This window comes from Pelobates fuscus, chromosome 1 (genome assembly GCF_036172605.1).
Source record: "Pelobates fuscus isolate aPelFus1 chromosome 1, aPelFus1.pri, whole genome shotgun sequence".
Classification (NCBI taxonomy): Eukaryota; Metazoa; Chordata; class Amphibia; order Anura; family Pelobatidae; genus Pelobates; species Pelobates fuscus.
The window spans coordinates 80,332,815-80,360,715 of record NC_086317.1 but is presented as its reverse complement, the minus strand read 5'-3'; the positions used below and the strand labels follow the sequence as shown (position 1 = coordinate 80,360,715).

At 40.2% G+C, this 27,901-nt stretch overlaps 1 protein-coding gene across 2 annotated transcripts in view; it reads right to left on the bottom strand.

Annotated features, from left to right (window-relative positions):
• Nucleotides 1-2,131: 2,131 nt before the first annotated feature.
• YWHAE (tyrosine 3-monooxygenase/tryptophan 5-monooxygenase activation protein epsilon) overlaps nucleotides 2,132-27,901 on the bottom strand; it is a 40,356-nt gene continuing 14,586 nt past the window's right edge. Inside the window, exons 3-7 of one of the 2 annotated variants that reach the window (XM_063449914.1) lie at nucleotides 15,393-15,499; nucleotides 11,646-11,852; nucleotides 8,726-8,862; nucleotides 8,124-8,163; nucleotides 2,132-3,468 (exon numbers count right to left, since the gene is read on the bottom strand). In XM_063449914.1, the coding sequence (XP_063305984.1) occupies nucleotides 8,156-8,163; nucleotides 8,726-8,862; nucleotides 11,646-11,852; nucleotides 15,393-15,499 (459 nt within the window). In that variant the 3' untranslated portion in view covers nucleotides 2,132-3,468; nucleotides 8,124-8,155. The remainder of the gene's footprint in view (nucleotides 3,469-8,123; nucleotides 8,164-8,725; nucleotides 8,863-11,645; nucleotides 11,853-15,392; nucleotides 15,500-27,901) is intronic. The other variant, XM_063449913.1, reaches the window with a different exon arrangement.

Genomic DNA, 27,901 nt, shown 5'->3' with positions numbered 1-27,901 from the left:
TCGAAATGTTGCTGTTGTGGTTCCAATAAAGTGCCGATCTTGAACCAAGGAGTGCATGGACCTCTAATTTTATTCTACTAATTGGGAATCTGGTGTTTGGTTCCGGTACAGGAGGCACCCTGGCTCAGATTGATGGGAGTGAGTGCAGTTCCACACACTACAAAAGGTTTCTATATAGTGTCCCTTTAAGATAAAGTTGATCTTATGCCTATATAATAGAGATAGGTAACCTTTGGCACTCCAGATGTTGTGGACTACATTCCCCATAATGCTGGCAAAGCATTATGGGAGGCCGAGTCCAAAACATCTGGAGTGCCAAAGGTTGCCTGTGCCTGCTATATAAGGAGTCAAGTACGCCAAACTACTAAACTCTTAATTGACCACAGGCAGCTACAAATACACTGAAAAGGCCAACTGCTGTTTGCCTTCTCTATAAACAAGGCAGCTCTGACATGAGGATAAATAACCTGTAATATATTAAATTATATATATGAGACTGAACATATCCAAACATTGTCTTGTGTACCAGTTTATTGAAGTATGCTTCACTTGTTAGAAGGCTTTATATCCAGTTACAAGGTGTCACTGACCATTCCAGAAATTCCAAGAATTTACCAGCAGAGATACCATAATATACATTTATCAGGTGTAATCACAAAAAAAAAAAAAAACACACCACATTTTCTCTGATTTTCCAACATGCTTATTTAACGGTGAATTTTAGAATGACAGGCTTTTTGTTTAGAATTAGGTTGAGAGAGGGTCATATCACAAAAGTATACCAATCTGAACCCAATATCAATTTGCTTTAGCACCATGCATTTGTCACCATCTTCAAAGTTGTGATTTTATAAAATTTATATTCTGACCATGTGGTGTCAGAGGACAAATAGGCTTCAAAAATAAAAATGCCAGTTTGTGATTACACCATTTACGGTGGTCTTGGGTACTTCAATATTTATTAACCCATGGAATAGAGTATTTGTGACAAGTGGTACAAGCAAGGAATGGTTGAAGAACCATTTTCTATCTAGTCCCATGGCGGCAAGAGGCTGGATATACAGACCTGACACACTTCATGATAGATTAATTACTAAACGTTTGAACAAATGTGTTTCAGCCAGTACTAAATCACTTCCTTTCAATCTGCACGCAAAAGAATCAAATCATTCCAGGATTTACCCGTGGCTTCTATTTATTGAACAAGACTCCACATGCAAATCCTGTATGGATCGATTTGTTCAGGAGTACATTAAAAGGCAGTCTAGTAGTTACTAATTTCTTTCCTGATAAAACATTAAAACTTTTACCCCTTTAGATTTCTTTGTTGTCTATGCATCCAATAGTTCTAAAAGCCATCAACTGATTTCGGCATATTAGGGCATCAATTGCGTATTTATTTTTTCCCAATGCACTGAATGAACATTGCAATAAGCGTTTCATAATCTCATCTGGTATGCATGTTTGGCCAAACATCAAATATTGTGAGAAACTGCTTTTCAAAGATGTGGTATTTTTTACATTGCACCGTACTTCTATATAGTATAATTTTTAACAATCATACTTTAGGTTTGCTCATGAGTATTAGGCTTTAAAATGAATTAGTGTTAAGCTTATTTTAATGTTTGCATTACATGTGTGTTCTAAACATCAATGTTTTTCTTTGAAAGAATATTTTGACCATTAAGCTATATGCTTATAGGTTTCCTATAAAAAGAAAAAAAAACTGTTCTCACCATGCAATGCCATTCACAGTGATTCACTGTTGGGAGCACATGTACACCTGGCTAGGACTGCTTTCTGTCATTGCAATATGAACATGGCATGGATCAATCTTGAAAATTAAGTGCTTCTCCTGATGGTGAATCACACAAAGAGCAGAGTTCTAGAGAATGCCTTGGGAGGAACAATTTTATATAAAGATTGTCCTTGAATTACTTTAAATTTCTTAAATGCCTTATGTTTGGTATTAAAAAAATAAAATAAAAAAGTGTAATAGTGAGTCTGTATGTGACTGGTTGTTTTAAGACTTGCACTTCAGTGTACATATGACCACATACAAATGCTTTCAGCATGTAAAACAAGACAATCTATATTTGAACATCTGGCAAATGAAAATGAAAGGAATATGTTCACTTTATGGATGTTTTTATTTCTTTAAAGGAAGCCAATTACACGTGGGTCGTCTTTTTGTTGAAATATGAAAAGACTACACCAATTCAGGGACAAAAAGCCAAATGTCACGCTAGTTCTAGTGCCCCCCTCCAACAGTCTAAACTTAAAGATAAAATCATCCCCATTAAAGGTTTAAATACTTACAAATCAAGCTGAACAATTTTACGTTTATCCAAATATTAGCACAACCACACGATTATAAATTTCGAAAAAGAATTGTTAATGGCTGTCAAACAAATGTTACGGATCAAGACTCAACCATCTGTGTGTTACATCTTCAGATGTGACAAGACAATATTCTAACAATGCTGGGCTTTGACTATCAATACAATTTTAAAAACACAGACAATAAGAAAGATCAGGTAACAGTAATATTTGGCATTTTTAATTTAGGTTTGTTTATTTAAGTTTAATGTTAATTCCATGCTGTGTTTCAGTAAGAACAATTACAGATTCTGTATCTGTGGCTCCAGTCAGATATCCAGTAGTACAAATTAGCTTCAAGTTACACATACTGAACGAAAGATAGGTTGAGCGAGAGAAGGGGAGAGAGGGGAGAAGATAGAAAAACAGAAAAAATAATAAAAATAATAAATTTAAACACGCATGCAGGCTATTCAACACCAGCTCCAATGCTAACCTGCTCTGAGGAGGGAAAAGTAAAAAGACGGCAAGAATGAATAAACTCGGATTGTTGACGTGTTACCAGCACCAGAGTTTTCAGCAACATTTTTGCACAGTTTGAAAACACTTTTACAGCAAAACCACTACAAGGACATTCTGAAGCAATCTGCAACGTCAAGCTCTAACCACATTTTAAACAATAGTATGAATTTTATCTCAAAACATTTATAAAATAAAATAAGCCACCACACAAATTCTACAGTGCGATTGACTCTGGTCTGCCCTAAAGAGTAACGTCTTTTGCTCATTCTATGTGTTTCTAAGAGTTTATAGTGCTGGATGGCACGGAGACAATCTAATGCTGAAAAAGCCTCTATGCAGTCCTGTTAGTGTCTTAAAGAACCTAAGATGGCTGGCAGCAGCAGCAAAATCCCCAGTCATTCACTCTTGCCTTTAAGAATTCTTAAACTGTGTAAAAATGATACACCCAACTGGGCAGGAACCTAAATCCTGAGAACCAGTGTAAAAGTCAAATTTTGATGGTCCTCAGAGTGAGACGGGATATTTGGAGGGAAGGGGCAGTTGGTTAGAGGGTCTCTTCTTGGCTTTTATGGTTTCACGGATTTTCATCTTCCACATCCTGCAGTGCTTCTTTATTCTGTTCCTCTCCTGAAACATGGCAAGATAAGAATCCATTATGATAAAAGGCTTGTACTAACATCACAATACATATATGTCTTAAAAAAGACAATTACTTTCCAATAGCTAAACTTACAAAGCCACAATGTTAAACATCCCTAAAAATTACAGTTAATTGGCACAAGGCTGAGTGAAAACATCCCAGGTTTGCCACCAGGAACATAAAATCTTGAAATTAAACATACCAAAGCAGCACATCAGTTTCAACTAGGTGAGAAAAAGCTACGGAATGCTTTTTTTTACACAGCAAATCAGTGGGTGATACTTTTCAGGGTCTTTCTAAACACCAATACTACTTTGCATTATAGTTGATGGTGCAGACAAAGTGTGAGTCGATTAAAAAAACCCAAACAAACTGCTGTCATTTGAGGGAGAAGAAAATTCTCTGTACAGCCCTACGTCAGGCAACCCGACTGAACCCAGTTCCAGTTGTCAGATAAATCAAGCTGTGTGCATACTGAAAATATGGCGGCTAGCTGTTTATAAAGCATTTCCACTAACCCCTGGTGATAAGTAGATACGCTCAAAATCACAAACCACTGTAGGAAGAGGTGTGGAAGAGGTTGTTGGGAGATCAGTGAAACATGGTTTGCAGGTTTAATTGCCAAATATAGATAAGGACCTAATTGACAATGTCCAATAGGGCATATTAACTTTAAAGTGCAATGTTTTAAAAGGGGTAGCTGTAAGCCTTTAAAGGAATACTATATTGTTAGGAATACAAGTCTGTATTTTTAACACTATAGTGCCGGACTACCCATTTAGGTGTCCACCCCTCCCCTCCAGAATGGAGTTAAAAGGAAGTTTACTAGCTTTTCTCAACTGTCACAGCTGGCCCAACCTTCATGGCGGAGATAATCTTTATTTCAGCCAATCCAATGCTTTCCCATAAGAGTGCATTGAGAGGCTATTGCGCATGCACTGCAAAAGGCCAAGAAGAAATCTCCTCAGAGATGCACTTAAAGCATTAGAGCTTAATGCTCTGCATGGAGAAGCTGAACGTAGGTGCCGCATACAGCGCAGCACCGAAATATGAAGCACGTCTAGAGGCTGTCCGAGGGACTGCCACTATAGGTGTTGAAAGGTAGCAATGTAAACATTGCCTTTTCTCTGTAAAGGCAGCATTTAAATTTCTGGGCCTACAGGAACATGCCCTATACACCAGAAGTACTAAATTAAGTTTTAGTGGTTCTGGTGACTATAGTGTCCTGTTAACTTACATTTGCAGCAGTCAAAAATATATCCAACGCAAGACTACCCATTAAAATTTGTGTGAGAAGACCTATAAACTTGTGGCTGTTCCCATAAAGATCGGATGGAATGACTTGTGCAAATAATGAATTGTACCAAAGTTTGTATAGAGGGCACTCCTTATTTCCACAGCATTCATTCCATCATTTTCCAGTGAATTATCATACTATTAAAAGGATCATAATACTTATAAAGACCTAATGTCCTGGGAAGAGTTAATTACTGGGAATAAGGTTACAGTGGGATTAAAGGGACATGCATCACTAAACTATTTTATAAACCAAAATAAAAAATCCGTCAAAATGTATTTGCTGGTTTAAATAATAATAAAAAATTACTACAAATTTGCTCAGATTGTATTTATGGGCACACCTCTTAGCGAAGGATGTTTATTGAAATCCCCTTCCCAGTCTCAGGCCTCAAACCTGTCCACTAATGATTGATACCAAACATAATTGTGCAGCAGCAGGAGAGAGAAACACAAGCCTGATCAAACTCCCTCTTCTCCCCCTATCAGGATGTTGCAAGGTGAAGAGATCCTCTAACTGCACATCTGTAAATCTGTCAGAAATGCCCAATGCACTTCTCCAGTTTTCCTTCACCCGTGGAATGATTGGGAAAGTATAATAAGCAAATAAATAAAATATACCTGCTTTAAAAAAAAAAAAAAAATTCTTTACAGCCTGCAGAGTGAGGCAACTGAATTAAAATGAAAGTTTTTGAACAAACAGTTTTAGAGTGATGCACGTCCCTTTAAGCAGAAAAGAAATCCAAACTGAACTCCTCTGTACCTAATGGGCAGTTGGCATCACCATTGTACCAAGATGCTCTGTTTCATTGATTTTCTACAATCACAGCATACTTGCAAAAGATGCCAGGGTGAATGTCATGCATCTGATGACTAAAACATTTTATCCAATTTCCAGTTCAGCAAAGAATGGTTTTGGCATCAACGCCTTAAAAACCCAAGGACATAAAGTTATACCAAACCACACATTAAGGAACACTCCAAATCCATAAAGCGCCAAGCCAGTGCTGTGCTCCTCCTATGAAATAGAAGCTAGTGGTGAGAAGGGAGTGTGACTTCACTCACAGAGCAATCGCCTGAAGTGGCTGTCAGACAGCCACTAGAGGTGTATTTAAAACCTGTAATGCAAGCATTGTTGTACCTACTAAATGTCAATGCTCTATATTGCAGGGGTAAAGCTTAAAGGACCACTATAGTGCCAGAAAAAACCTATAGCAAGAAAAACCTATTCAGCACACGATAGATAGATTAGATAGATAGATTAGATAAGATAGATAGATTAGATAAGATAGATAGATTAGATAAGATAGATAGATTAGATAAGATAGATAGATTAGATAAGATAGATTAGATAGATAGATAGATTAGATAGATAGATAGATTAGATAGATAGATAGATAGATTAGATAGATAGATAGATTAGATAGATAGATAGATAGATTAGATAGATAGATAGATTAGATAGATAGATAGATTAGATAGATAGATAGATAGATTAGATAGATAGATAGATTAGATAGATAGATAGATTAGATAGATAGATAGATTAGATAGATAGATAGATTAGATAGATAGATAGATTAGATAGATAGATAGATTAGATAGATAGATAGATAGATAGATAGATTAGATAGATAGATAGATTAGATAGATAGATAGATAGATAGATTAGATAGATAGATTAGATAGATAGATAGATAGATAGATAGATAGATAGATTAGATAGATAGATAGATTAGATAGATAGATAGATTAGATAGATAGATAGATTAGATAGATAGATAGATAGATTAGATAGATTAGATAGATTAGATAGATTAGATAGATTAGATAGATTAGATAGATTAGATAGATTAGATAGATTAGATAGATTAGATAGATTAGATAGATTAGATAGATTAGATAGATTAGATAGATTAGATAGATTAGATAGATTAGATAGATTAGATAGATTAGATAGATTAGATAGATTAGATAGATTAGATAGATTAGATAGATTAGATAGATTAGATAGATTAGATAGATTAGATAGATTAGATAGATTAGATAGATTAGATAGATTAGATAGATTAGATAGATTAGATAGATTAGATAGATTAGATAGATTAGATAGATTAGATAGATTAGATAGATTAGATAGATTAGATAGATTAGATAGATTAGATAGATTAGATAGATTAGATAGATTAGATAGATTAGATAGATTAGATAGATTAGATAGATTAGATAGATTAGATAGATTAGATAGATTAGATAGATAGATAGATAGATAGATAGATAGATAGATAGATAGATAGATAGATAGATAGATAGATAGATAGATAGATAGATAGATAGATAGATAGATAGATAGATAGATAGATAGATAGATAGATAGATAGATAGATAGATAGATAGATAGATAGATAGATAGATAGATAGATAGATAGATAGATAGATAGATAGATAGATAGATAGATAGATAGATAGATAGATAGAAGCACATTTGTGAAATCTTTTTCAAAAATAAAATCAATGGCCAAATTTAAATAGCATGCGGTTTGCATTAAAATCACAATAAAACCACACAACACTCATTTGCACAGCACTGCTGTTAGTTAAATATTAATTCAACAACTCTGAAGTCATTAATTGTTTAAAATACAATGGGTAATAAAATTCAAATGAAAACCCTTCATTCTAAGAAAGGAAAGACTCTCTGGTCAGTGTGGGTTATGTTGCTGCAAACAAGATTTGAGGATATGTTTTACCCCTGAATTCTTGTTCAACAGTAGCAACCTGGTAGCCCTCCAGTGATTTCAGGAGAACATTTCCACATCATAGGAGTTGTCATATCTAAGACAGCTGGATATCTACAAATTGGCAACTCCTGTTCTTGGTTTAGGCCAGCTAATGCCACTTAATGAAGAGGAAATTATGTTAAGGCACAATCACCAATGTGATAAAAAAAAAACTTATTTATTACATCGCTGTTTAACAAGGAGGAGTATTTGCAACCAGAACTATGGTCTAAAGCATGCAGTGTCCTTTAACCCCTTAAGGACACATGACATGTGTGACATGTCATGATTCCCTTTTATTCCAGAAGCTTGGTCCTTAAGGGGTTAAGGGGCATTCAAGAATCTAAACCAAGATTGGGATTGGTAAGGTCATGCAGATCCATTTTGTGCTTTCCATCTAGCAAAACAAATATTTTAATTCTCAAAAAACATAATCCATTGACATACAAAGTGCCAACATTTGCCAGATATGGAGGACACAAAACGGACATAAAACAAAAAGATGCAGGTGTTATAATGAAAAAAGTAACAAGGCAATTTCTTGGGCAGTCAACATATGAACTTACAAAGAGTACTTAAGAAACACTTGGGTTTTCCTTTAGGAATCTACACAAAAAGGGGAGAATAGGATTGTGTGAAAAATGAAAAGCATAAAAGCACAAATGAAGGGGGAAAAATATTCAGTGTTTCCAACCATATGTGCACCACTGTGGTAGTGAAAGCGTGAGGACAAAGGTGACCAAAGATTCATATTTTAGCCAGATCAGCCTTGTATAAGAAAATGCACAGAATGTCCACTAACAATATTCATAATCATTAAGTTGCATCTTAAAAGGAGTAAAAATTCAGCAAAAAGGTTATATTTAGAAAACAATGGATATTTTGCTCATTGTAGAGTTTCATCCTTATCTTCCTCAGTTCTGTATATTAAGCGGTTATAAACCAGTAACTAAAAAAAATTTGCCTCCACTTCCCTAGGATGGCCCTTTTAATTTGTTTGTAAGAAAAAAATTTTTAACACCCTGCAGAATTGCTTATGGTACATCACATTGCTGTATTCCAACTCACAACCAGAAACAAGGACAAAAAGATTAATACAATTTTTTTTTAATATTTATTATGTTACTTAGAATTTACCTCTACGTCCAAAAAACAAAAATGTTCTTACCATCGCCTTGCATATCTGAAGTCCATAGTGTCAGATTATCACGTAACAATTGCATGATAAGCGTGGAGTCCTTGTAACTTTCTTCACTCAGTGTGTCCAGTTCTGCAATAGCATCATCAAATGCTGCTTTTGCCAACCTACATAAACAGATCAATAATTAGCTGAAATTGTAACAATTGCGTTCAAGTTGTTTCACTGGGTAGCATAATTTATGGCCAACCTGCAATAGTCAGGATAAGAAGACATTGGTTAATTAACTTGTAGCTCTGTTCTCCTTATCTCAACATATCATCTGATTTATTGCTGTGACCTTAACCAGGATTAAAGGACATGATCTGTCAAAAGCTGCTTATCTACAGAAGAACACTGCCCACTAAAACATTCTGTCCACTTTGTACCCATCTCCAGCTATGTCCATTTAGTACTTACAAATCGAAAATGGCAGTTACATTTCAGTATTGATAGTGAACAAGGACACTTGCAGTATACATTAGTGTTTAAAGGGAAACTATACTCACCAGAACACCTACAGCTTATTGTATTTGTTCTGGTGAGTAGAATCATTACCTTCAGGCTTTTTGCTGTAAACACTGTCTTTTCAGAGAAAATGCAGTGTTTACATTACAGCCTAGTGATAACTTCACTGGCCACTCCTTAGATGGCTGTTAGAGATCCGTCCTGGGTCATGGCTGCCTAAAATGCATCCAAACATTCAGTGTCTCCTCCCTCTGCATGCAGACACTGAACTTTCCTCAAAGAGATTAATTCATTCAATTCATCTCTATGAGGAAATGCTGATTGGCCAGGGCTGTGTTTGAATCATGCTGGCTCTGCCCCTGATCTGCCTCTTTGTCAGTCTCAGCCAATCCTATGGGGAAGCATTGTGATTGGATCAGGCTACCACTTCTGCTGATGTCAGCAGGCAGGTCTACTGGAAACAGGGAGAAAACCCACAGCTATAGACTTTAATACAAGTAAGATTTAACTATATTAGGGGTGGGGCATGAGGGGCCAGATGGTAGTTTTCACCCTACAGGGTCAGGAATACATGTTTGTGTTCCTGACCATATAGTGCGCCTTTAAGATACACTTACATTTCATATGTACTCATTCCATGTAACATTTGAATCAACATATATTAAAAATAAATCAGATTATTAAAGTGGACATAGAAACTGCATAAACAACTTTGGGCGAATACAGGGTACATGCATGCCAACGGTAGCACTGCATCTGCAAAGCTTCTAATAGAAAAGCATTGTTGAATCTAATGCTTCTCTATAGGAAGTACAACTTTCCTCTTTATGCTGGGTCACAAAGCTCCCAGAAAAAATAAATATCTTATGGATCTCTCTCTTAAAGTGTTGGCTGTTGTGGAATCTTTGAACCCTGCAGGAATTGTCAGCTAGGCCAAGAAGCATGCAAGTCGCTGGGTGCAATCTAAATCAAGCTTGAGGAAGTGACAAAACCTTTGCCAGTGTACAGGAGAAGAGCTATTAATACACATCTCTCACTAGTTGATGATTCTGGATAGTTACAGGTCAGATTCGAGATTCCCATTTAGCATGCAAACTTGATATTTTAATGACAGATTTGCTTGGCCACGCACAATTTGCAGCAGTTGGGAAACACTAATTGAGCTACATTTTTTTAGACCAGTTCTCCACTGCAGAAAATGGTTAGTCAACCTGGAAGTGCAGTAGTGAATGATCCTCCAACCAAGGAGAACATATTCTTATGAGCACTCACTCAGTCGTCATTTATTATTCCTGTGATTTTTTTTCCCCCAGTGAACCACCTTTTGGGCTCAATTGAACCAAAGAAGGAGTTTCCTATGCACATTTGTAATGTGTCAATTCCCAAAAGAGGAACTAATGCAGACAGCTCAACATTTCCTCTCTCGCCTAGCCTTTGGCGTGTAGAAATGTAAAATGCCAAGTGTGCCACTAACTCCAGGCTTGTAGTGGCAAATGGTATTTGGCTTAATTTTAAACCCTGACCTTAGTGCTACCTCTCCCCTCAATCTCCATTTAGTACAGCAACCTATAATTGGTTAGGTCCAACATAACCGCAAACATCAACCTAGTTTACCCTAAACATCCTTCAATTGAAACAATTCAAGGACACGATCTACCAAGTTCCTTCTTCTCAACGCCCCCTCTAACCTTTCCTGGAGAAATATGTTCAGATGGATAAAGATACTATGTAGTCAACACCATGTAACAGTTCTGCTTAAAGGATCACTATAGTGTCAGGAAAACAAAGCCGTTTTCCTAACACTATAGTGCCCTGAGGGTGCCCCCACCCTCAGGGTCCCCCTCCTGTGGCGCTGAAGCGGTTAAAACCCCTTCAACCACTTACCTTAATCCAGCGCCGGGCTCCCTCGACGCTGGTGACCTCTCCTCCCCCGCTGTCAGCTCCCGAGTGGAGTGGAATGCGCATGTGCGGCAAGTGCCGAGTGCACATTCAAAGTGTCCATAGGAAAGGATTTCTCAATGCTTTCCTATGGACACTCTGTGCGATGGAGGCGAAATTCGCCTTCAGCGTCGCAGATGCGCCTCTAGTGGCTGTCTGGAAGACAGCCACTAGAGGCCGGATTAACCTCAAATGTAAACATAGCAGTTTCTCTAAAACTGCTATGTTTACATGTGAAGGATTAAAACCTGTTTCTTCAAAACAGTGCCATCGTACTCCTCACATCACCGAGTGAGCGGTCATGGTTTTGATTTTCCAAGAAACCCTTTAATATACAGAATGCTAGCGTGGGCATCTCCCTTTTATGAACAAACCCCAGGGCGCTTTGGTAGGACACGGAAATGAAAAAAAATAGTATAGAAGGGATATCAATCTATGCCTTTAATTTGCTTATGGCACATCAAAATAAAGATTTTTTTTTAAAAAAATGCATCACTTCACTTACCTGCAGGCACGGTCAGGGGAATTAAGAATTTCATAGTAAAAGACAGAGAAATTAAGTGCAAGACCTAAACGAATGGGATGTGTTGGAGGAAGTTCTGTCATGGCAATATCACTTGCAGCTTTATAAGCAACCAAGCTGTTTTCCGCAGCTTCCTTCCGGTCGTTTCCTACGGCAAACTCTGCCAAATATCGGTGGTAGTCTCCTTTCCTGAAATCGGAAGAACAAAATGGAGGTAAAATGAACAACCAAGCTGTGACGTAAAAGTTTTTTTGCAGCAAGTTAGCTCTCAAATGCCTGGTACAGGTCCCTAAAAGTTAGAACTAGCACAGTGGTATCATATTGAATGCTTTTCACATTTCTATGAGCAGAGCTGCTCACATGCACTTGTGATTAGAAAGAAAATCTATCGGGCAGTTAAAGGGACACTCCACTACCTAAATACCAAAATATCCCCATTTACTAGATAAAGCCCAAATTAAAACATGTATGAGAAGACTTTGCAAGGCAGGGGCTCTGGGCAATTGGCTGCCTCGAGTTTAACTCTACTGAGCTAAACAACCAGGAAGTAATAGGACTGGCTGATTGACAGCCAGGGGTGTGTTTTAATGTTAATTTATAAATGTGGAAAAGAAGGTGCCGCGCCTGAAGTGTCCTTTAGGGAATGATGCAATGACAAAAGAGATAATACAAATAGGACAGAGTAGCAAGTTAAAAACTTATTGCCAGAGTAAGGGGAATAAAAATTGTACACTTACAGGGAGCTACACTACCAGTCCTTTTTGGTCACTGCATACATTCCCTAAAGGATACTTCAGATGCTGAACCTTCTTTTCCTGTTTTATCCTACCCCCTATCGGACGAGAGAGACTACGCTTTTGGTGATCGTGCTGCCTTTGGACTATCTCAGTATTGTACAAGCGCTGAATTTTTGTTTTTATCCAATTTATAGATGTGCCCATTTAAGCTGGAAACTGCACTTTAAAGAATGTGTCCATTTTACAAAAAGAAACACTCAAAACACCTAAAGCACTTTAGCTTGAAGTTCATGTTTAAAGTACAACCATCACCTCAAAACTGTACAGTCTTTTCAAAGTTTTGAAATTAAATTTAGATTTTAAATAAAGTGTGTGTGTGTGTATATATATATATATATATATATATATACACACACACACACACACACACACACACACACATATATATATATACATATATATATATATATATAAAAAAAAACAACACAAACGTTTTAAAAACACATTACTAACTTTAACATTGAAATGATCCTTCAGCCATATACCGTATATACTCGAGTATAAGCCGACCCGAATATAAGCCGAGGCCCCTAATTTTACCCCAAAAAACTGGGAAAACTTATTGACTCGAGTATAAGACTAGGGTGGGAAATGCAGCAGCTACTGGTAAATTTCTAAATAAAATTAGATCCTAAAAAAATTATATTAATTGAATATTTATTTACAGTGTGTGTATATAATGAATGCAGTGCGTGCGTGCGTGTGCAGTGCGTGCGCAGTGCGTGCGTGCGCAGTGCGTGCGTGCGCAGTGCAGTGCGTGCGTGCGCAGTGCAGTGCGTGCGCAGTGCAGTGCGTGCGCAGTGCAGTGCGTGCGTGCGCATGAGTGCAGTGCGTGCGTATGAGTGCAGTGCGTGCGTATGAGTGCAGTGCGTGCGTATGAGTGCAGTGCGTGCGTATGAGTGCAGTGCGTGCGTATGAGTGCAGTGCGTGCGTATGAGTGCAGTGTGTGCGTATGAATGCAGTGTGTGCGAATGAATGCAGTGTGTGCGAATGAATGCAGTGTGTGCGAATGAATGCAGTGTGTGTATGAATGCAGTGTGTGTATGAATGCAGTGTGAGTGTGTGCGATGCAGTGTGTGTTTGTGTGCGATGCAGTGTGTGTTTGTGTGCGATGCAGTGTGTGTTTGTGTGCGATGCAGTGTGTGTTTGTGTGCGATGCAGTGTGTGTTTGTGTGCGATGCAGTGTGTGTTTGTGTGCGATGCAGTGTGTGTTTGTGTATGTGTTGGTGGGGGTGGGCATTGATATATTATTAATTTTTTTATTAATTATTATTTTAGTTTTTATTTTGTAATATTATTATATTTGTTTATTATTATTATTATTTATTATTTAACTGAATTATAAATTTTTATTTTTTTATTATATATTTTTTTCGTCCCCCCTCCCTGCTTGATACATAGCAGGTAGGGGGGCTCCTTCCCTGGTGGTCCAGTGTCATTGGTAGTTCAGTGGGGGGGAGAGGGGGGCTGGCAGAGCTGTACTTACCTGTCCTGCAGCTCCTGTCAGCTCTCTCCTCCTCCACGCGGTCTGTGCAGCTCCCTCTGTCAGCCTCGCGAGAGCCGCGGCTCTCGCGAGACTTACAGTGGGAGCTGACCGAGGTGCTGAACGGACGGCGCAGAGGAGAAGAGAGCTGACAGGAGCTGCAGGAAAGGTAAGTACAGCTCTGCCAGCCCCCCTCTCCCCCGGTCTGTATTATGGCAATGCAAATTGCCATAATACAGACTCTGACTCGAGTATAAGCCGAGTTGGGGTTTTTCAGCACAAAAAATGTGCTGAAAAACTCTGCTTATACTCGAGTATATACGGTAGGTCGGACCGTGTTTGTCTTTAGTCTTCCCTTCTGTGCAGGAAGTAAAACAGGCAAGACCATAGAGGCGGTCAGTTTTGAAACACTGTCCGTCCAAAAGTATATGGCAGAAGCAAGCTTAAGTGCTTTAGGGTTCTGGAGTGTTCCTTAAAATAAAATACACAGACATTTCATATGAGAGGGGCTTATTCTTGAGCCGGAAAGAACTCTATGGGAGAGCATGACAGAAGTAGATACAGCTCACATGGCAATCACACAATGCAAATGTCTTATAAGTACCTGCAAAGGGAAATGTACGGCTTCCCCAATGTATTTGAAGTTGTTTGTGGGGAAAGGGGGAAGATTTAACTAATTCAGTTCTAAGCAATTGAGTGCAGGAATACACATGGCTTCTTGCAATCACAATCCATGCAAATAACTTCAGTTTTGCCAATTGGAGTGTCCTTTTATGAAAGACCCTTTGTACTTTAAAAATTAGCAACAACCTCCCGTTTTCTGAATAACATTTATTTAGGTTAGGCAATACGTAGAAAACAGAAAACCAGTAACTTCACAGTAATCTGACATCCTTCCCAGTTTCATTTAAAAACAGTAACATGTTTTACACTGAAGAACCAGCAGTATGGTAAAGGGCATTATTTGTAGTCTGCCCCAAATATTTACTCTATTTCCAATTCATTTTCTCCATTTACCCAAATCACGGAATACACTAACGAGAACAGGTGTGAAAGATCTGTTCATCTATTTCTATTTAAATTGCCTGAAATGGTTCTGGTAACAAAAAAAAGAAATACCAGAAAGCCACAAGGTATTATGCGAGCACCATTTTTATTTTTCCTTCGTAAATAGCCACCAAGCAAACTATTAAAGTGTCTTCAGACAAAACATGCAGTCTAGTGGTCACATAACTGGATATGTTCCTGTATTGCGTTGTTAATGTCTACATACAATCAGTAGTAATCAGACAACACTGCATCAGTTGCTCTAAATCAAAGCATATTATAATGAGGGTTGTCAGAAGTAAGTGAACTTATACCAAGGAAAGATGTCAAGTCAAATGAAAATTGAACAGGGGTGGAATAAGTTTTACACAATATTGCAAACAGTTCATACGTTGTACTTACATTTTATAGTAAAAAACTTTGGACTCCCCAGTGGTTGCAGCTGGAATGAGGTGTTTGTCCAGTACATCCAGAATGTCATTACAGATGGATTTCAGCTCTGACTCAACCTGAAGAAGAAGAAGAAAAAAAGTCACTTGGCATATTTGCCAAAGTAATTAAAGTACATCTTATGCTCTAAATAAAAAAAAAAAAAAAGGGAAAAAACACAAAAACAAAAAAAAAACACATAGGTTTTGAACATAAATACAATATTTAATAGAGTTATAAATGTATTCCAATTTACATAAACAGCTATTAACCATATACAAGCAATTTGGGGCTGATCAGATTTCAGCAAGGGTGACAACTATCTTCCTCAAAGCCAAATTGTGACTGTTTCCCAGGTATTGGGGGTGTACATAAAAACAGCCTGCAAAAGCGCATTTCTCATGTCTGAGGCATTCACAAACCCTCCCATTCTAACCCTGCCCAGACTGTCTGTGGCTGTCCAATCAGACTTCCCAATGAGAAGTATTTGCAAGCCTGGTGCTCCGTTATTTCATGCATTTTGAGTTAAAGGACCACTCTAGGCACCCAGACCACTTCCCAGCTTAATGAGGTGGTCTGGGTGCCAGGTCCCTCTAGGATTAACCCCCCCCCCCTTTTTTTTATAAACATAGCAGTTTCAGAGAAACTGCTATGTTTATACTGAGGGTTAATCCAGCCTCCAAATCCTCTAGTGGCTGTCTCATTGACAGCCACTAGAGGCGCTTGCGTGCTTCTCACTGTGAAAATCACAGTGAGAGCACGCAAGCGTCCATAGGAAAGCATTGTAAATGCTTTCCTATGCGACCGGCTGAATGCAGCGCGGCTCCTGCCGCGCATGCGCATTCAGCCGATGACGTCGCAAGGAAGAAGAAGAGGAGGAGGAAAGCAGGTCATGGGCGCACTACCACTATCACATTCAGCTTAAATAGCATGGGCAAAATGTCTATAGGCTCGAGAGCATGTTTTATTGATCTCCCTCAGCATGATTGGAATGTGTGTAGCAAACTACTAACCTTACCTTACCTTACTAACCTTACCCTACTCTTTATGTTGCAAGCAAGAACACATCTAGATATTATAACTAAAGAGTGCTGTGAATAAGTTATGTGATGCTCTCTACTGGTTGATATTTTCTGATGATACCCTTTGCAGTGTCTATGATCATCATCATACTTCGTATAACCCACAGTTAAAACTAGGTTTACCTTTTTCTGCAGCATGACATAGCACAGTCTAACCTACTAAGTTCTAAGCACACTCCAACTAGCTTACTCATGCCATGGTTAACTCATGAATTTTTAACCCTTTAAAAAAATGTGGGTGACAGGGCCTGACCTGAAAACAGAGCAGCCCCATGGTGAAGAAGCTCCCACCATACAAGCTACTTACAAGGGATAAACCCACAATTCTCAAACCTGAAATGAAACCGGGGCATGCTACCCATGTCGGGGGCTCCCTGGTGAAGCATCAGATACCGGATTCGAGTGCATCCCATAACTGAGAGGCCAAGGCGGCAGGCTGCGGCGGATGGGGGGAGACAGCCACTCTCCTCGCCCCTACGCCAGAAGTATTTAACTACTGAATACCCGTTTCCCCCCCCCCCCAGGACAGGTGGGGGGTGATCCCAGTCCAACCCCTCCAGGCAGCAGAGCTAAATCATGCACTGCAAGGAGAACCTCTCAGACAACATCTCACTACATGGGCCCACAAGATGGCGGACGCCACATATGGCCACAATAGTCAAACGGAAAGGCAACACATACACGCTAAGCTCGATGCCTTATTCAAAGCATTTTGAGCTAAACTGGCGGGCAGAGGCCGACAGGCTGAAGAACCAGGGCACCCACCCAATAGAGAACCAGAGTATACCTACCAGAACCGCACGGGCTCCCGCCCGACAAGACCCACAAAATGGCGCTGGAGAAGGAGACTTCTCCCGCCTGCACATAAACGAGCAAGACTACACCACGCAGGGTGGTCTGCCCACAAGCCCTCCACAGACCCGGCATGCACCCGAGACCCACGACACAATCGACTGAGCACAAGCGCTCCACGGAGCTCAGAACCCACCCAAAACCACGCAGTGCCCCAGAGTATCGGAGGGGAACACCACTCACCTGCGTCACCAGAACAGGCCTCTACCGCAACGAGCTGACAAGCCAGCCGCTGAAAACAGCAACACTGCACCTGGCTGTGACCCAGTGTGACTCTAACACCTCGCCTACAACTTTTCCTGTGTTGGGTGTGGGCTGATACTGGACTCACAAGATGGGAACCACAAAGGTACACATCCAGAACCTTTGCTACAACAGCCACTGAACAGACCACGTTACAGCCTCCTAAATAGAGACTCGCCAACAATGTAAAACCTTATAGAAATGCTTAATGTTTGACCACTCTTATACAGCTAGTATTCTCTCAGTATGCCTTACATAGATACATATCGCTGTAATACACACACCAAACATGCTTTCAAGCAGCCTATCACCCAATCACAGAGAAGCTGTGCCCGACTGCCTGGCACTCATGTACTGTATCAGCAAAGTTTATAATCTGTACATTAAATCACTTTTCTAAGGCTCTCTCACAAATGCCGATACAACTGTTTTGTTTGCAACGACCTCACTAACGTTTATAATATGTCTTCTATAAAAAATGTGCAACTGTATACTTTCACGACCATATCTGCATTAACCTGCCTGTGTCTGCTGTCGTGGCACCACGGTCCTGTTTGTAAAATCTATTGCACCAAAAATAAAGAATTAAAAAAAACAAAAAAACTAAATGTGCAAGTCTTATCAAATGTCCTCAATGTGTTCACATGCTTTGTAAGCTCTCCTGCTTGTTACCTGCTTTTGGGGCATGACAAGCATGTGTGTAACAATACGCACAGCAAAAATAAAGAATTATAAAAAAATAAAACTCACTTTACAGAGCAGGAGAATAACTAAGGTAAGTTAACAAATGATTGAAAACTAAAGCATTTTTTCATACAGGCTGAGAGTCAGATGGGGGGGGGGGGGTGGCTAGGGCTACATGGAAACCAAGTGATTTAACTGTTAAATAGTAGAGAATTAAGCCATGAGACTTCAGATGCATAATCAGTACATGCAAACGGCTTCATTAAGCTAGTTACTTTGGCAACTCTAGTATCCATTTAAAACCAGGCTGGGAGTTTACCTCCCTGCTTGTACAGTACTTGGTCATAAGCGAGTCAACTGTACGTAGCGCAAACCTCAATTTAATGCAGATGTCCTCTGGCATCAGTTATGAGGCCCATCCTTGCCCTAAAGCACACAGTAGGAGACATCACTAGATCAAAGAAAGAAAAATGATATAGATTTATATACAAACTCCCCCCCCCCCCACCGCAGCCAGTCATGTGGTCACATGACCGATATATACTCTCTCTCTCCCCCCCCCCCACCCCCCAATCCTGTGTGTATATTTATGTATCATTTTTTACATAAATTATGTGATTTTATCAATTATATTGTGGGGGAACTGGCCACTCAGGTAGAAATTTAAGAGAATTTGCAAGCCCTATATTTAACCATGTAACTTCCCAAAACCCCATAAAGCTTGCACATAGGGGGTACTATTGTACTAATGAGACATCGCTGAACACAAAGATGTGCATTTTATTGCAGTAAAGCCAACTGTATTAGGACAATTACAGTTTAAATACCATGCAGAGCTTTGAAGAAAATTCCTAATTGCTCACTCTAGATTCTTTTCATATTAAATGGAGATATCTATCTATCTGAGGTCAAATGAAAACCTTATTTCTCCTGAACTAAATTTTTATATAAAATAACTGGATGGACTTAAAGGGGCAATACAGTCACCAAAACAGCTACAGATTAAATCAGAGAAAAGGCAGTGTTTACATTACAGCCTAGGAACACCTCGAGTGGCCACTCGTCTGACAGCCACTAGTGCTCCTTTAATATGAAATCAGTAAATTATGGTTGCACAGACATATAGCTCAAACTCCAGGTTTTGTTTCATAACTTTTACAATTGCCTCCGACGAAGAGGTTATGCAGAAAACACCTTTACATTCCTGCATACAATGACATGAAACAAAGTGATGTTAATGCAGGTTTTCCCAGTGACAAGTACATTTTGAAGCTTGGCTAGTAGTGCAGGACTTGAAATTTTATGATCCGATATCTTGGAATTTAGTGGGGTCTTTTTTTAAACATCCACAGCCCAATCTATATTATAAGAGACACTACTGCCCAAATGGGCAAAAAAAAAGTCATAATACATCCATGCGTTCATTAGGGGGTATAGCTTAAAAGATCTTACAAAGAGCTGCAGCCTTTGCAAGCCCATACCTTTTTCCTTTAGAAGAGACCAACAGTCTCTTCAGGGAGAAATTGCCTATCATAGGCTTCTAGTCTCTCCATGCGTGCACAACGCATACCCAAGGAATGTGTCTAACTTGGGTAAAAGAGCAATGTTTTACAATGTAAATTCTCGATACACAACCTTCGTTATTTTAAATGTTTAAACACAAAACAGAATTTACTTTGTGTCTTTGTGGTCACACAGTTTCCTTTCATCACTTATGGTGGCAATGCCCTAAAAACTGTTGCCGAGTGGGAGAGGGTGGTACTCCCCTCCCAGCTTAGAGTGGCAAGTGTCTCATGACAACAGGGCACTCAGTTACTGCAGCAAGCAGTGGACATTGAGAGCCTCCATGCCCCCTGGCATGAGAGGTAAAATAAAAAGGAGGGGGCACAAATCTTTGTGAATGTGTGTGTTGGTGTCTACATGCAGATACCTTGACTTACCTGACCATGTTATTTTACAACAAGTATATATTTATTACACGAGTAAAATGTGTCGCCATAGTTGCCCCGCGGCTGTGATCAGTTTAGGAGGTAAGTGTGCATGTGTGGCAAATCTATATGCTGTGCCAATCAAACTCTCTATGAAGAATTGATTGAATAACAGTCTAACTTATTAGAATAGAAGCCCCACTAGAAGCGGTCAGGAAAACAACTAGAGGTCTGTTTAACCAGGCTATGAAAACCGCAGTTAAAAAAAAAAAAAAAAAAAAAAAAAAAAAAAAAAGTTAAAACCGGGGCACTGCACCCAGATCACTTCACAGGGATGAAATGGTCTGGGTGCCTTTAATGACTCTTTAAACAGGCAGTTTAACTCATTAACACCTTCAACTCAAGTTATGGGGCCTGGAGTACCTTACCATGCTAATCCTGTCGTACCCTCAGCTATTAGGGAAGCATTGGTATATATCTCAACCTAGCTTTGGCCGGCCATTGCAAGTTCTATGCACTATCATTTAGAATGGATCTGGTTGTTCATTATTGCCGTTAAGACACAATGCAATGCCAAATACAGACTACATTTTTCATTCTTGGGTCACTGCATACAACGCACTTATATGCGCCATTTACTTCTAACCCTAGTTTCTCTTTTCATTGTTATGCAATTTGTTATATTGGAACTGCTCAACAGAAGCAAACTTGTTTGTCATTTGTTTTTATACACACAATTAATATGTTCCAAAGCAATAACATTTAATGCTAACCCATAAACATTAAACCTCAACCAACTCCAAAACCAAACAAAAATAGATTGAAAACTGTATACCACGAAAATCTAGCAAAATAAAAATAGACTTCCACAGCATATTTCCAATTAAACATTTCAATTCTAACCATAAACAGATCGTTCAAACTTCTGATCCCAAGTCCGTTCTTAAAAAGATTTGCCACTTTCGCCCCAAACCTAAGCCAGTATAAGCCAGACAATTTTCAATAAAAATGCATATTTAGAAATTCCCCCTAAACACATTCAAAAACACCAAAACACCAGAGTACCCAATTGGAAACTCATAACGATGCAAATATCTACACACAGATGGGCATTCAGACAAACTCCATTCATTTACAGCTGTTCAACTGTCAATGGCACAAGGGTGTTTGAGAGTTACAAGAAGGTCTGCAGTTTGTCCTTAGTGGCCAACAAGCGAGAAGGTTGTCTCAATGCTCCTGCTTCATATGACAAGCTCCCGACACAAAGTCTAGGTGGGAGTGCCATGGAATATTGCATCTATTTCAGGAGCAGAATTGCTTCAAAGTGTTTTTGATGCGGTGTAGTTTATATGGGCTTTTCAAAGGAAATCATCTTTTGATCTCTCCATATCACTGCCTACAAGCAGGCCGATAAATTCAAGGTGTTATGTCTAATTACTGCCTAAAGCCCTTTATAAACACTTTATAAAGTCAACTGCCCTAATAACCCATTTATAGAAAATAGCTGTCACTATGCAATAATGGAAAATGGAAAACACCAGCTCAAAATAGGCAGTCAAAAATGGTCGAGCTCTTCCTAAACTGTAAACATACATAGGAACAAGCAAATTGACCTTATTGTGTCTGCATTAAGATTCCATGGCAGGTTTTATTACAGCAGACTTAACATGTCACCCCTCTACTACTTTGTCAAGTATCTTTCCTACATGAGCAAAAAAATAAAAAACCCAAAACCAAACCATTTTATCAAGCCAAAACCAAGTGACATCCTCCGTACACTGTGTTTTTATCTCACGCATGTACAAGTACAGAATGAATATTGGCTCATAAAAGATGACGCACCAGTAACGAAAGAGGGTGCTAGAGGAGGATGCTGCGGGCAGGCTCGGCATCACTGTTAACGGTTTACTTGCCATTTATCCGGGTTGCTATGATGGGCAATGACTAGACAACCTGTACAATGTATTAAAGGAAAACTAGTCACCTAAACAACTTTAGCGTAATGAAGCAGTTGTGTATAGATCATGCCTCTGATTTCACTGCTCAATCCACCACCATTTAGGAGTTAAATCAATTTGTTTCTGTTTATGCAGCCCTTGTCACACCTCCCCTGGCTCTACTTGACAGTCTGCATGGGGGGGGGGGGGGGGGGGGAAACTGGTTTCACTTTCAATAAGATGTAGTTTATCTTAAACAATTGTATCTCTTTCTCTGTAAATTAAACTTTAATGACATACAGGGGGCTCTTGCAGGGTCTAGCAAGCAATTTACATAGCAGGGAATAAGAAAATCTAAATGAAACAGAACTTGCAATAAAGGAAGGATGAATTGTAGATGACTCTTTACAGGAAGTGTTTAGGGAGGCTGTGCAAGTCACACACAGGGAGGTGTGACTAGGGTTCATAAACAAAAGTGATTTAACTCCTAAATGGCAGAGAATTGAGCAGTGAGACTGCAGGGGCATGATCTATAAACCAAAACTGCTTCATTAAGCTAAAGTTGCTTTGGTGCCTATAGTGTCCCTTTAACTTCACCTTACTGAAGTTATTATAATGCCTGAAGTCCAGCCCCATGTCCTACCCCTCAAGACTCTTTACCTCACTCAATAGAAGACTTTGGAGCGTGGCTTCAAGTTATGCCTCAAAGTCCTCTGGGTATGAGAACCAGGAATCTTACACTGCAACACCATGCACAATCTCTATGGAATCATTGTAGGCACATTGCGCGACTGTCGCACATGCGCCTATGTTCCCCAATGCTCCTATCTATGGAGGAGGCTGAGAAAAGAGTCCAAAAAACAAAATATCTAAATAGTTGGCAATGGGCATCACAGAGCTGTAGCATTAGAAATACAGATATGTATCCTTAACGTTACAGTGTTCCTGTTTAAGCATATAAAAATGTTATAAGAGTGTTCAAAAAGGTTTACAATAGAAGTTTGCAAGGATAAGCAAGATTCCTATATTGGAATCCAAGATAAATTATTTCCGTACTGCATAAACAAAGTGTACAGGAGACAGAGCGTAGTAAGTCTATAAGGTATAGTTTAACAAAATATGGGCCACCCAACACAAAATCCTGACTTTGACCAAATTAAAATCTAATCGAATATCAGCCCTAAAATATAGACCGCAACGAGAGCTTTGCAAAGAAGAATGAACCAGATTATCTAAATCGATAAGCAAAATGGACAGTGTGAAGTCATTGGTGCTCAAGCAGCTTCCACTATTTAAAAAAAAAAAAAAAAAAAAGGGGAAGGGGGGGGAGCGGCGGGATGTCCTGAGAAAGTTAAGTGGAGTAGAAATACAGAGACAAAGTCTCTGCTTTGTCTCTGTACATCTCTTGACTGGGTTTGAATTTAAAGAGAGAATAGTTTATTGAAGTGGTCTGGGTGCAGTCACACTTAAAGATTTAAATGTTTTACATTGCAGCACTAAGACTGAGAACCTGCAATATTTTACATTAGGATCTTACCGGACTTTTGGTCGTATTAGGGCCCCCTCCGCCCCCATATGAAAACATTGAATCAATTGTGATTGAACCGAGAGCCTTTTTTGTTTTACTATTAACGGCACTCCAGGACCCAAAACAACTACATCCAAATGGGGCACTTACCTCCAGCTGGCTGGGCAGGTGCTTATTGGGAGTCGGGTGACACACCCTGCAGCGCTCCACGTCTCCAGAAAGTGTAATTCCAGAATCCAGATGCTGCCTGGAAGAGTGGACACAGCCACTGGAGGCAAGAATGCTGCATTTAGATGAATTTGTTTTGGTGCCTGGAGTGTCCCTTAAAATCTTGTTTACAACGGAGAAACGTCTGTCACAATTGCACAACATGTATACTCATTTCTTCAGGCTTTACATGCTTGCTCTTACACCTTGTTTGTACATCTGCCTGGTCAGTATTAGGGAATTTAAAAAGTAGGCTTTGGCACTTCCAGCTTATATAAAACCATTATTTTTAACAGCAAGAAATAAGATGACTGCAAAGACCATCATTGCTTGCTGAAGAGTTCAAAGATCAACTGAATCATGTCAAAGCATTGCACACATTTTAAAGGATTGCTCACTAAGAGTTGAAATATGTCTCCTGGTTTCAACAGGTCAAAAAGTACATAATAAAACACCAAGCACCAGATTCTGAATATTAAAGGAACAGACCACGCTATGTAACCAATCCAGCATGCTGCAATGGCAACTGTGTCAGAATGCCCTGACACCCCCCTCCAATTTAAGTTTGACTTCTTACCTTAAGTCTGCTGGATGCTACTCTCCACCCACCTCTGTAGTGGAGGTAGGTAGCAGTGCTTGGCAGACTGCATGTTACAAATCAAAGTTTCAAAACGGCTCCATTGCGATGGTGCTTGGAGTATTCTTTTAATGTACTGTGTTTGGTGCATAAAAGTCCCTTTTGTCTGAGAAACAGTAATGTTTTTTTATTTGTCCAAAACCATGCCTCTAGTGTCAACCAGACCGATAAAAAAGCCAAATCCTCCTCCATATTATTTGACATTATGCATTGTATGAGGACACTGAACGCAGCAAATCTATTTGAATCAATGCTATCCATAGTGAAGTGTTGGAACAGTGGATTGCAGCAACTGCCGTGCAAATGCCATAAGTCTGCCTTGCTCCTACAGGAGTAGCAATTGATTGGGTAGATCATCAAGCTTCAGCTCACAGAAAGCAGATCTGGCAGTAGTGAGGAGTCTGTCCCAGGGTTGGAATAAGAGTTTGAAGAACCACTTAAGTTACCCAGGCCACTTCAATGAAGTGGTCTAGGTGCAGTAGTCATTTAGTTTGAACCACGCAATGGAAGGTTAAATCCACCACTATAAAAGCTTCTGAGGCACTGACAGTAAAACTTTTACGTGACACGGATGCCCCATAGCTAAACATGGATTTAATGCTTCCTATGGGGAAGCTTGGGTGCACTCATGAGGAGCATTGGATTGGACTATTGGAGAGGAGGCAATCTGCGCTATTGAAGGGACCAATATTATTTTAGTGCATTTGATAGGAATTGGCCTCATTAACAATGTTTGTGAATTGCGTACAAAAACCCAACAAATGAGAGAACGGTCGCATGTCTGCTGAGCTCCGGGCCACGGCTAGAGAAAAGCCCGACCTACACTCTCTAAAACGGGGCAAACCCACTACAGAGAGACCCCAGCATCCAAACGAACCTAATGGGGCGCAAAAACAAAAAACTAAAGCCAGAAAAGCCCACGAAGGGCATGGACATCGGGGAGTTATGGCGGCAGGCACATGGCAACTCGCGCTCCAATATGGAGTCTACACATGGCGGGTGCTCCGACTTCTACGAGGAGACGTCGGATGAGGGTGAAAGTATATTCTCCCCAGACTGGCCCCAGCCGCCGCCAGCCCGATCACAACCCCCGCCACCCACCTCAGCCTCCACGCCGGTGAGCATGGAGGCCATCAGAGATCTCATGGCGGAGCATCACCGGAAAATCTCGGAGGATATCGCCTCGATCAAGACCTCACTGCAGGGCCTGTCTGGGCGGGTTGGTACAGTAGAAAACACTGTGCACACCCAATCCAGCCAAATACAAAGGCTGCAACAGGAGGTACAAGAGCTGAGACTGATAGCTGGGCAGACTGATCTGCGTTTCGCTAGGCTTGAAGACAAGCGTCGCCTGAAGCACCTTAAGATTAGGGGCATCTCCGACAACATACCAGAGGCTGAACTGCCCCATGTCGCTAGGAGGCTCCTTACGGCTCTATTAACCCCGAGAGTAGCCAAAGCGGTGCAGATAGAAGGCATTTTCCGAATTCCCAAGCCCCCCAGGGCCCCAGCGATGAGAGACGTCATCCTGCAGTTCCAGTCCTATAAAGACAAAACTGCAGTCCTAGCAGTTATTAGGGATCAAGCATCATACTTTTTCGAAGATATGAATTTAACCTTCTACGCCGACCTCTCAGGATCAACACTGGCCTGGAGGAGGTCCCTGCAAAGACTGACGTCCCTCCTGCGAGCGCAAAGCATCAGGTACCGCTGGGGTCCGGCTCACACCCTACTGATCGTCAAGGGCGACACTACACACACAGTACGCTGCATGCAGGAGGCACCGACAGTCCTGGAGCAGCTGAACATCCCGTTGGACTCGATGAACCTACCGGCACCAGCGGACAATACTGCAAACCCACCGAACTGGGGCAATGCAGGCGCTGAAGAATTTGTCCCCAGAAGACCGACCGGCGCACCTACCACCTGAAAATACCGGGACTGGCATTCACCTTGTCGGGACAATCCCCCAACTCAGTACTCACCCCAGACAGCCACTCTCCAACGGAATTATACCCTGGCTAGTGGTTGGCAAACCTTCCCTTGTACATACCGATGGACACACACTCCAAACTGGCGCAGGGTACCAATATAGGCGACCCCTTGGTACAGCAGCCAATTTTTAAAGCTTTAGCTCCAGAACTTTTAAAGCTTTACTCAGAAGCCAAAGTGGACGGTAGCAAAATTATTATCTTTACAATGTCAGTTAATATAGCGTGATATATTCCCTGTTCTCCTTTAACTCTCCAGTACCTGTTCCCTATCACGCTCAAACTGTTGTTTTTACCTATATGTTCTTAACTCCTCTCACCTGTCAAGATCTCTTTGAAATACGCTGTGCTAATCAAACTACTTTACTAAGGCATACCGATACACTCTGTCAGTTTAGGCTCTTTACTCTTCCTAAAAAACTCCTGTCTGCTACTTTACTGACATCGTGAATAAGCATGTGTTATTCAAATGAAAATCTCACTCCTTAGCATTTAGGGCTTATGACAGTCCTATATATACCTAATGCAATCCCGTGGCTTTTACCTCCTCCACCAACGGCTAGCACAAGCCTGCGATATCACAAAGGGTACTAGATATACCTATATAGCTAGCTGTACTTCCCAGGATTACAGCTCACCGTAATTCTTCGTCACTTACTTAATCTGGCCTGTCTCCTGGCTGTGCAGCTCACTAAAGTTCGTAAACACACAGCCTTTACAATGCATATTAGCTAGCTGGAGGTGACCAGTCACGTTCCTACTCCTGTCATATCACGAGCCAAGCTAATGTTCCCTCTTATGTTATTTTTATTTTTGTTGTTCTTACTTTCGTTGTTAAAATGAAGCCCCTGAAAGAATTCAGTCTATCTGTATACCTCAGAAAAAAAAAAAGTGCAATGTTTTCTTGTTGCCATGTGTTCATATGTGACTATTAACCTGGATACACTAGCTGTTGTGGCAATGTACATCCTCCTGTTACCTATCTGCACGAATAAAAATAAAGAATTTAAAAACCCAACAAATATTTTGCAGAATGCTGCACCAGAAGTCTGCTACGCTCCTCATGCCATAAAGACTTTCTTAGCAAAGGTATTCACACAATCATCCCCAACTGCACTGAGTGAGCGGCCTTTAATTTCACAACCTGGCTGTAAACAGAACAGGTAGTAATAACCTTACTATATCCCTCACTGGGATTCCTATCCTAATACAGGTTGCTTTGTAGTTCAGATCATTTAGCACTGTCAGACTTGTATGCATACCTATGATAAGATAATTCTTTCTGGTATGAGAGGGCAGGCTACATGCAGACTTACGGTGCAAAATTCTGTCATTTGGGGGCAGGGCCTGACCGGCATGGCGGGCGTCGCAACATGCAGGAGCTCCCTACTAA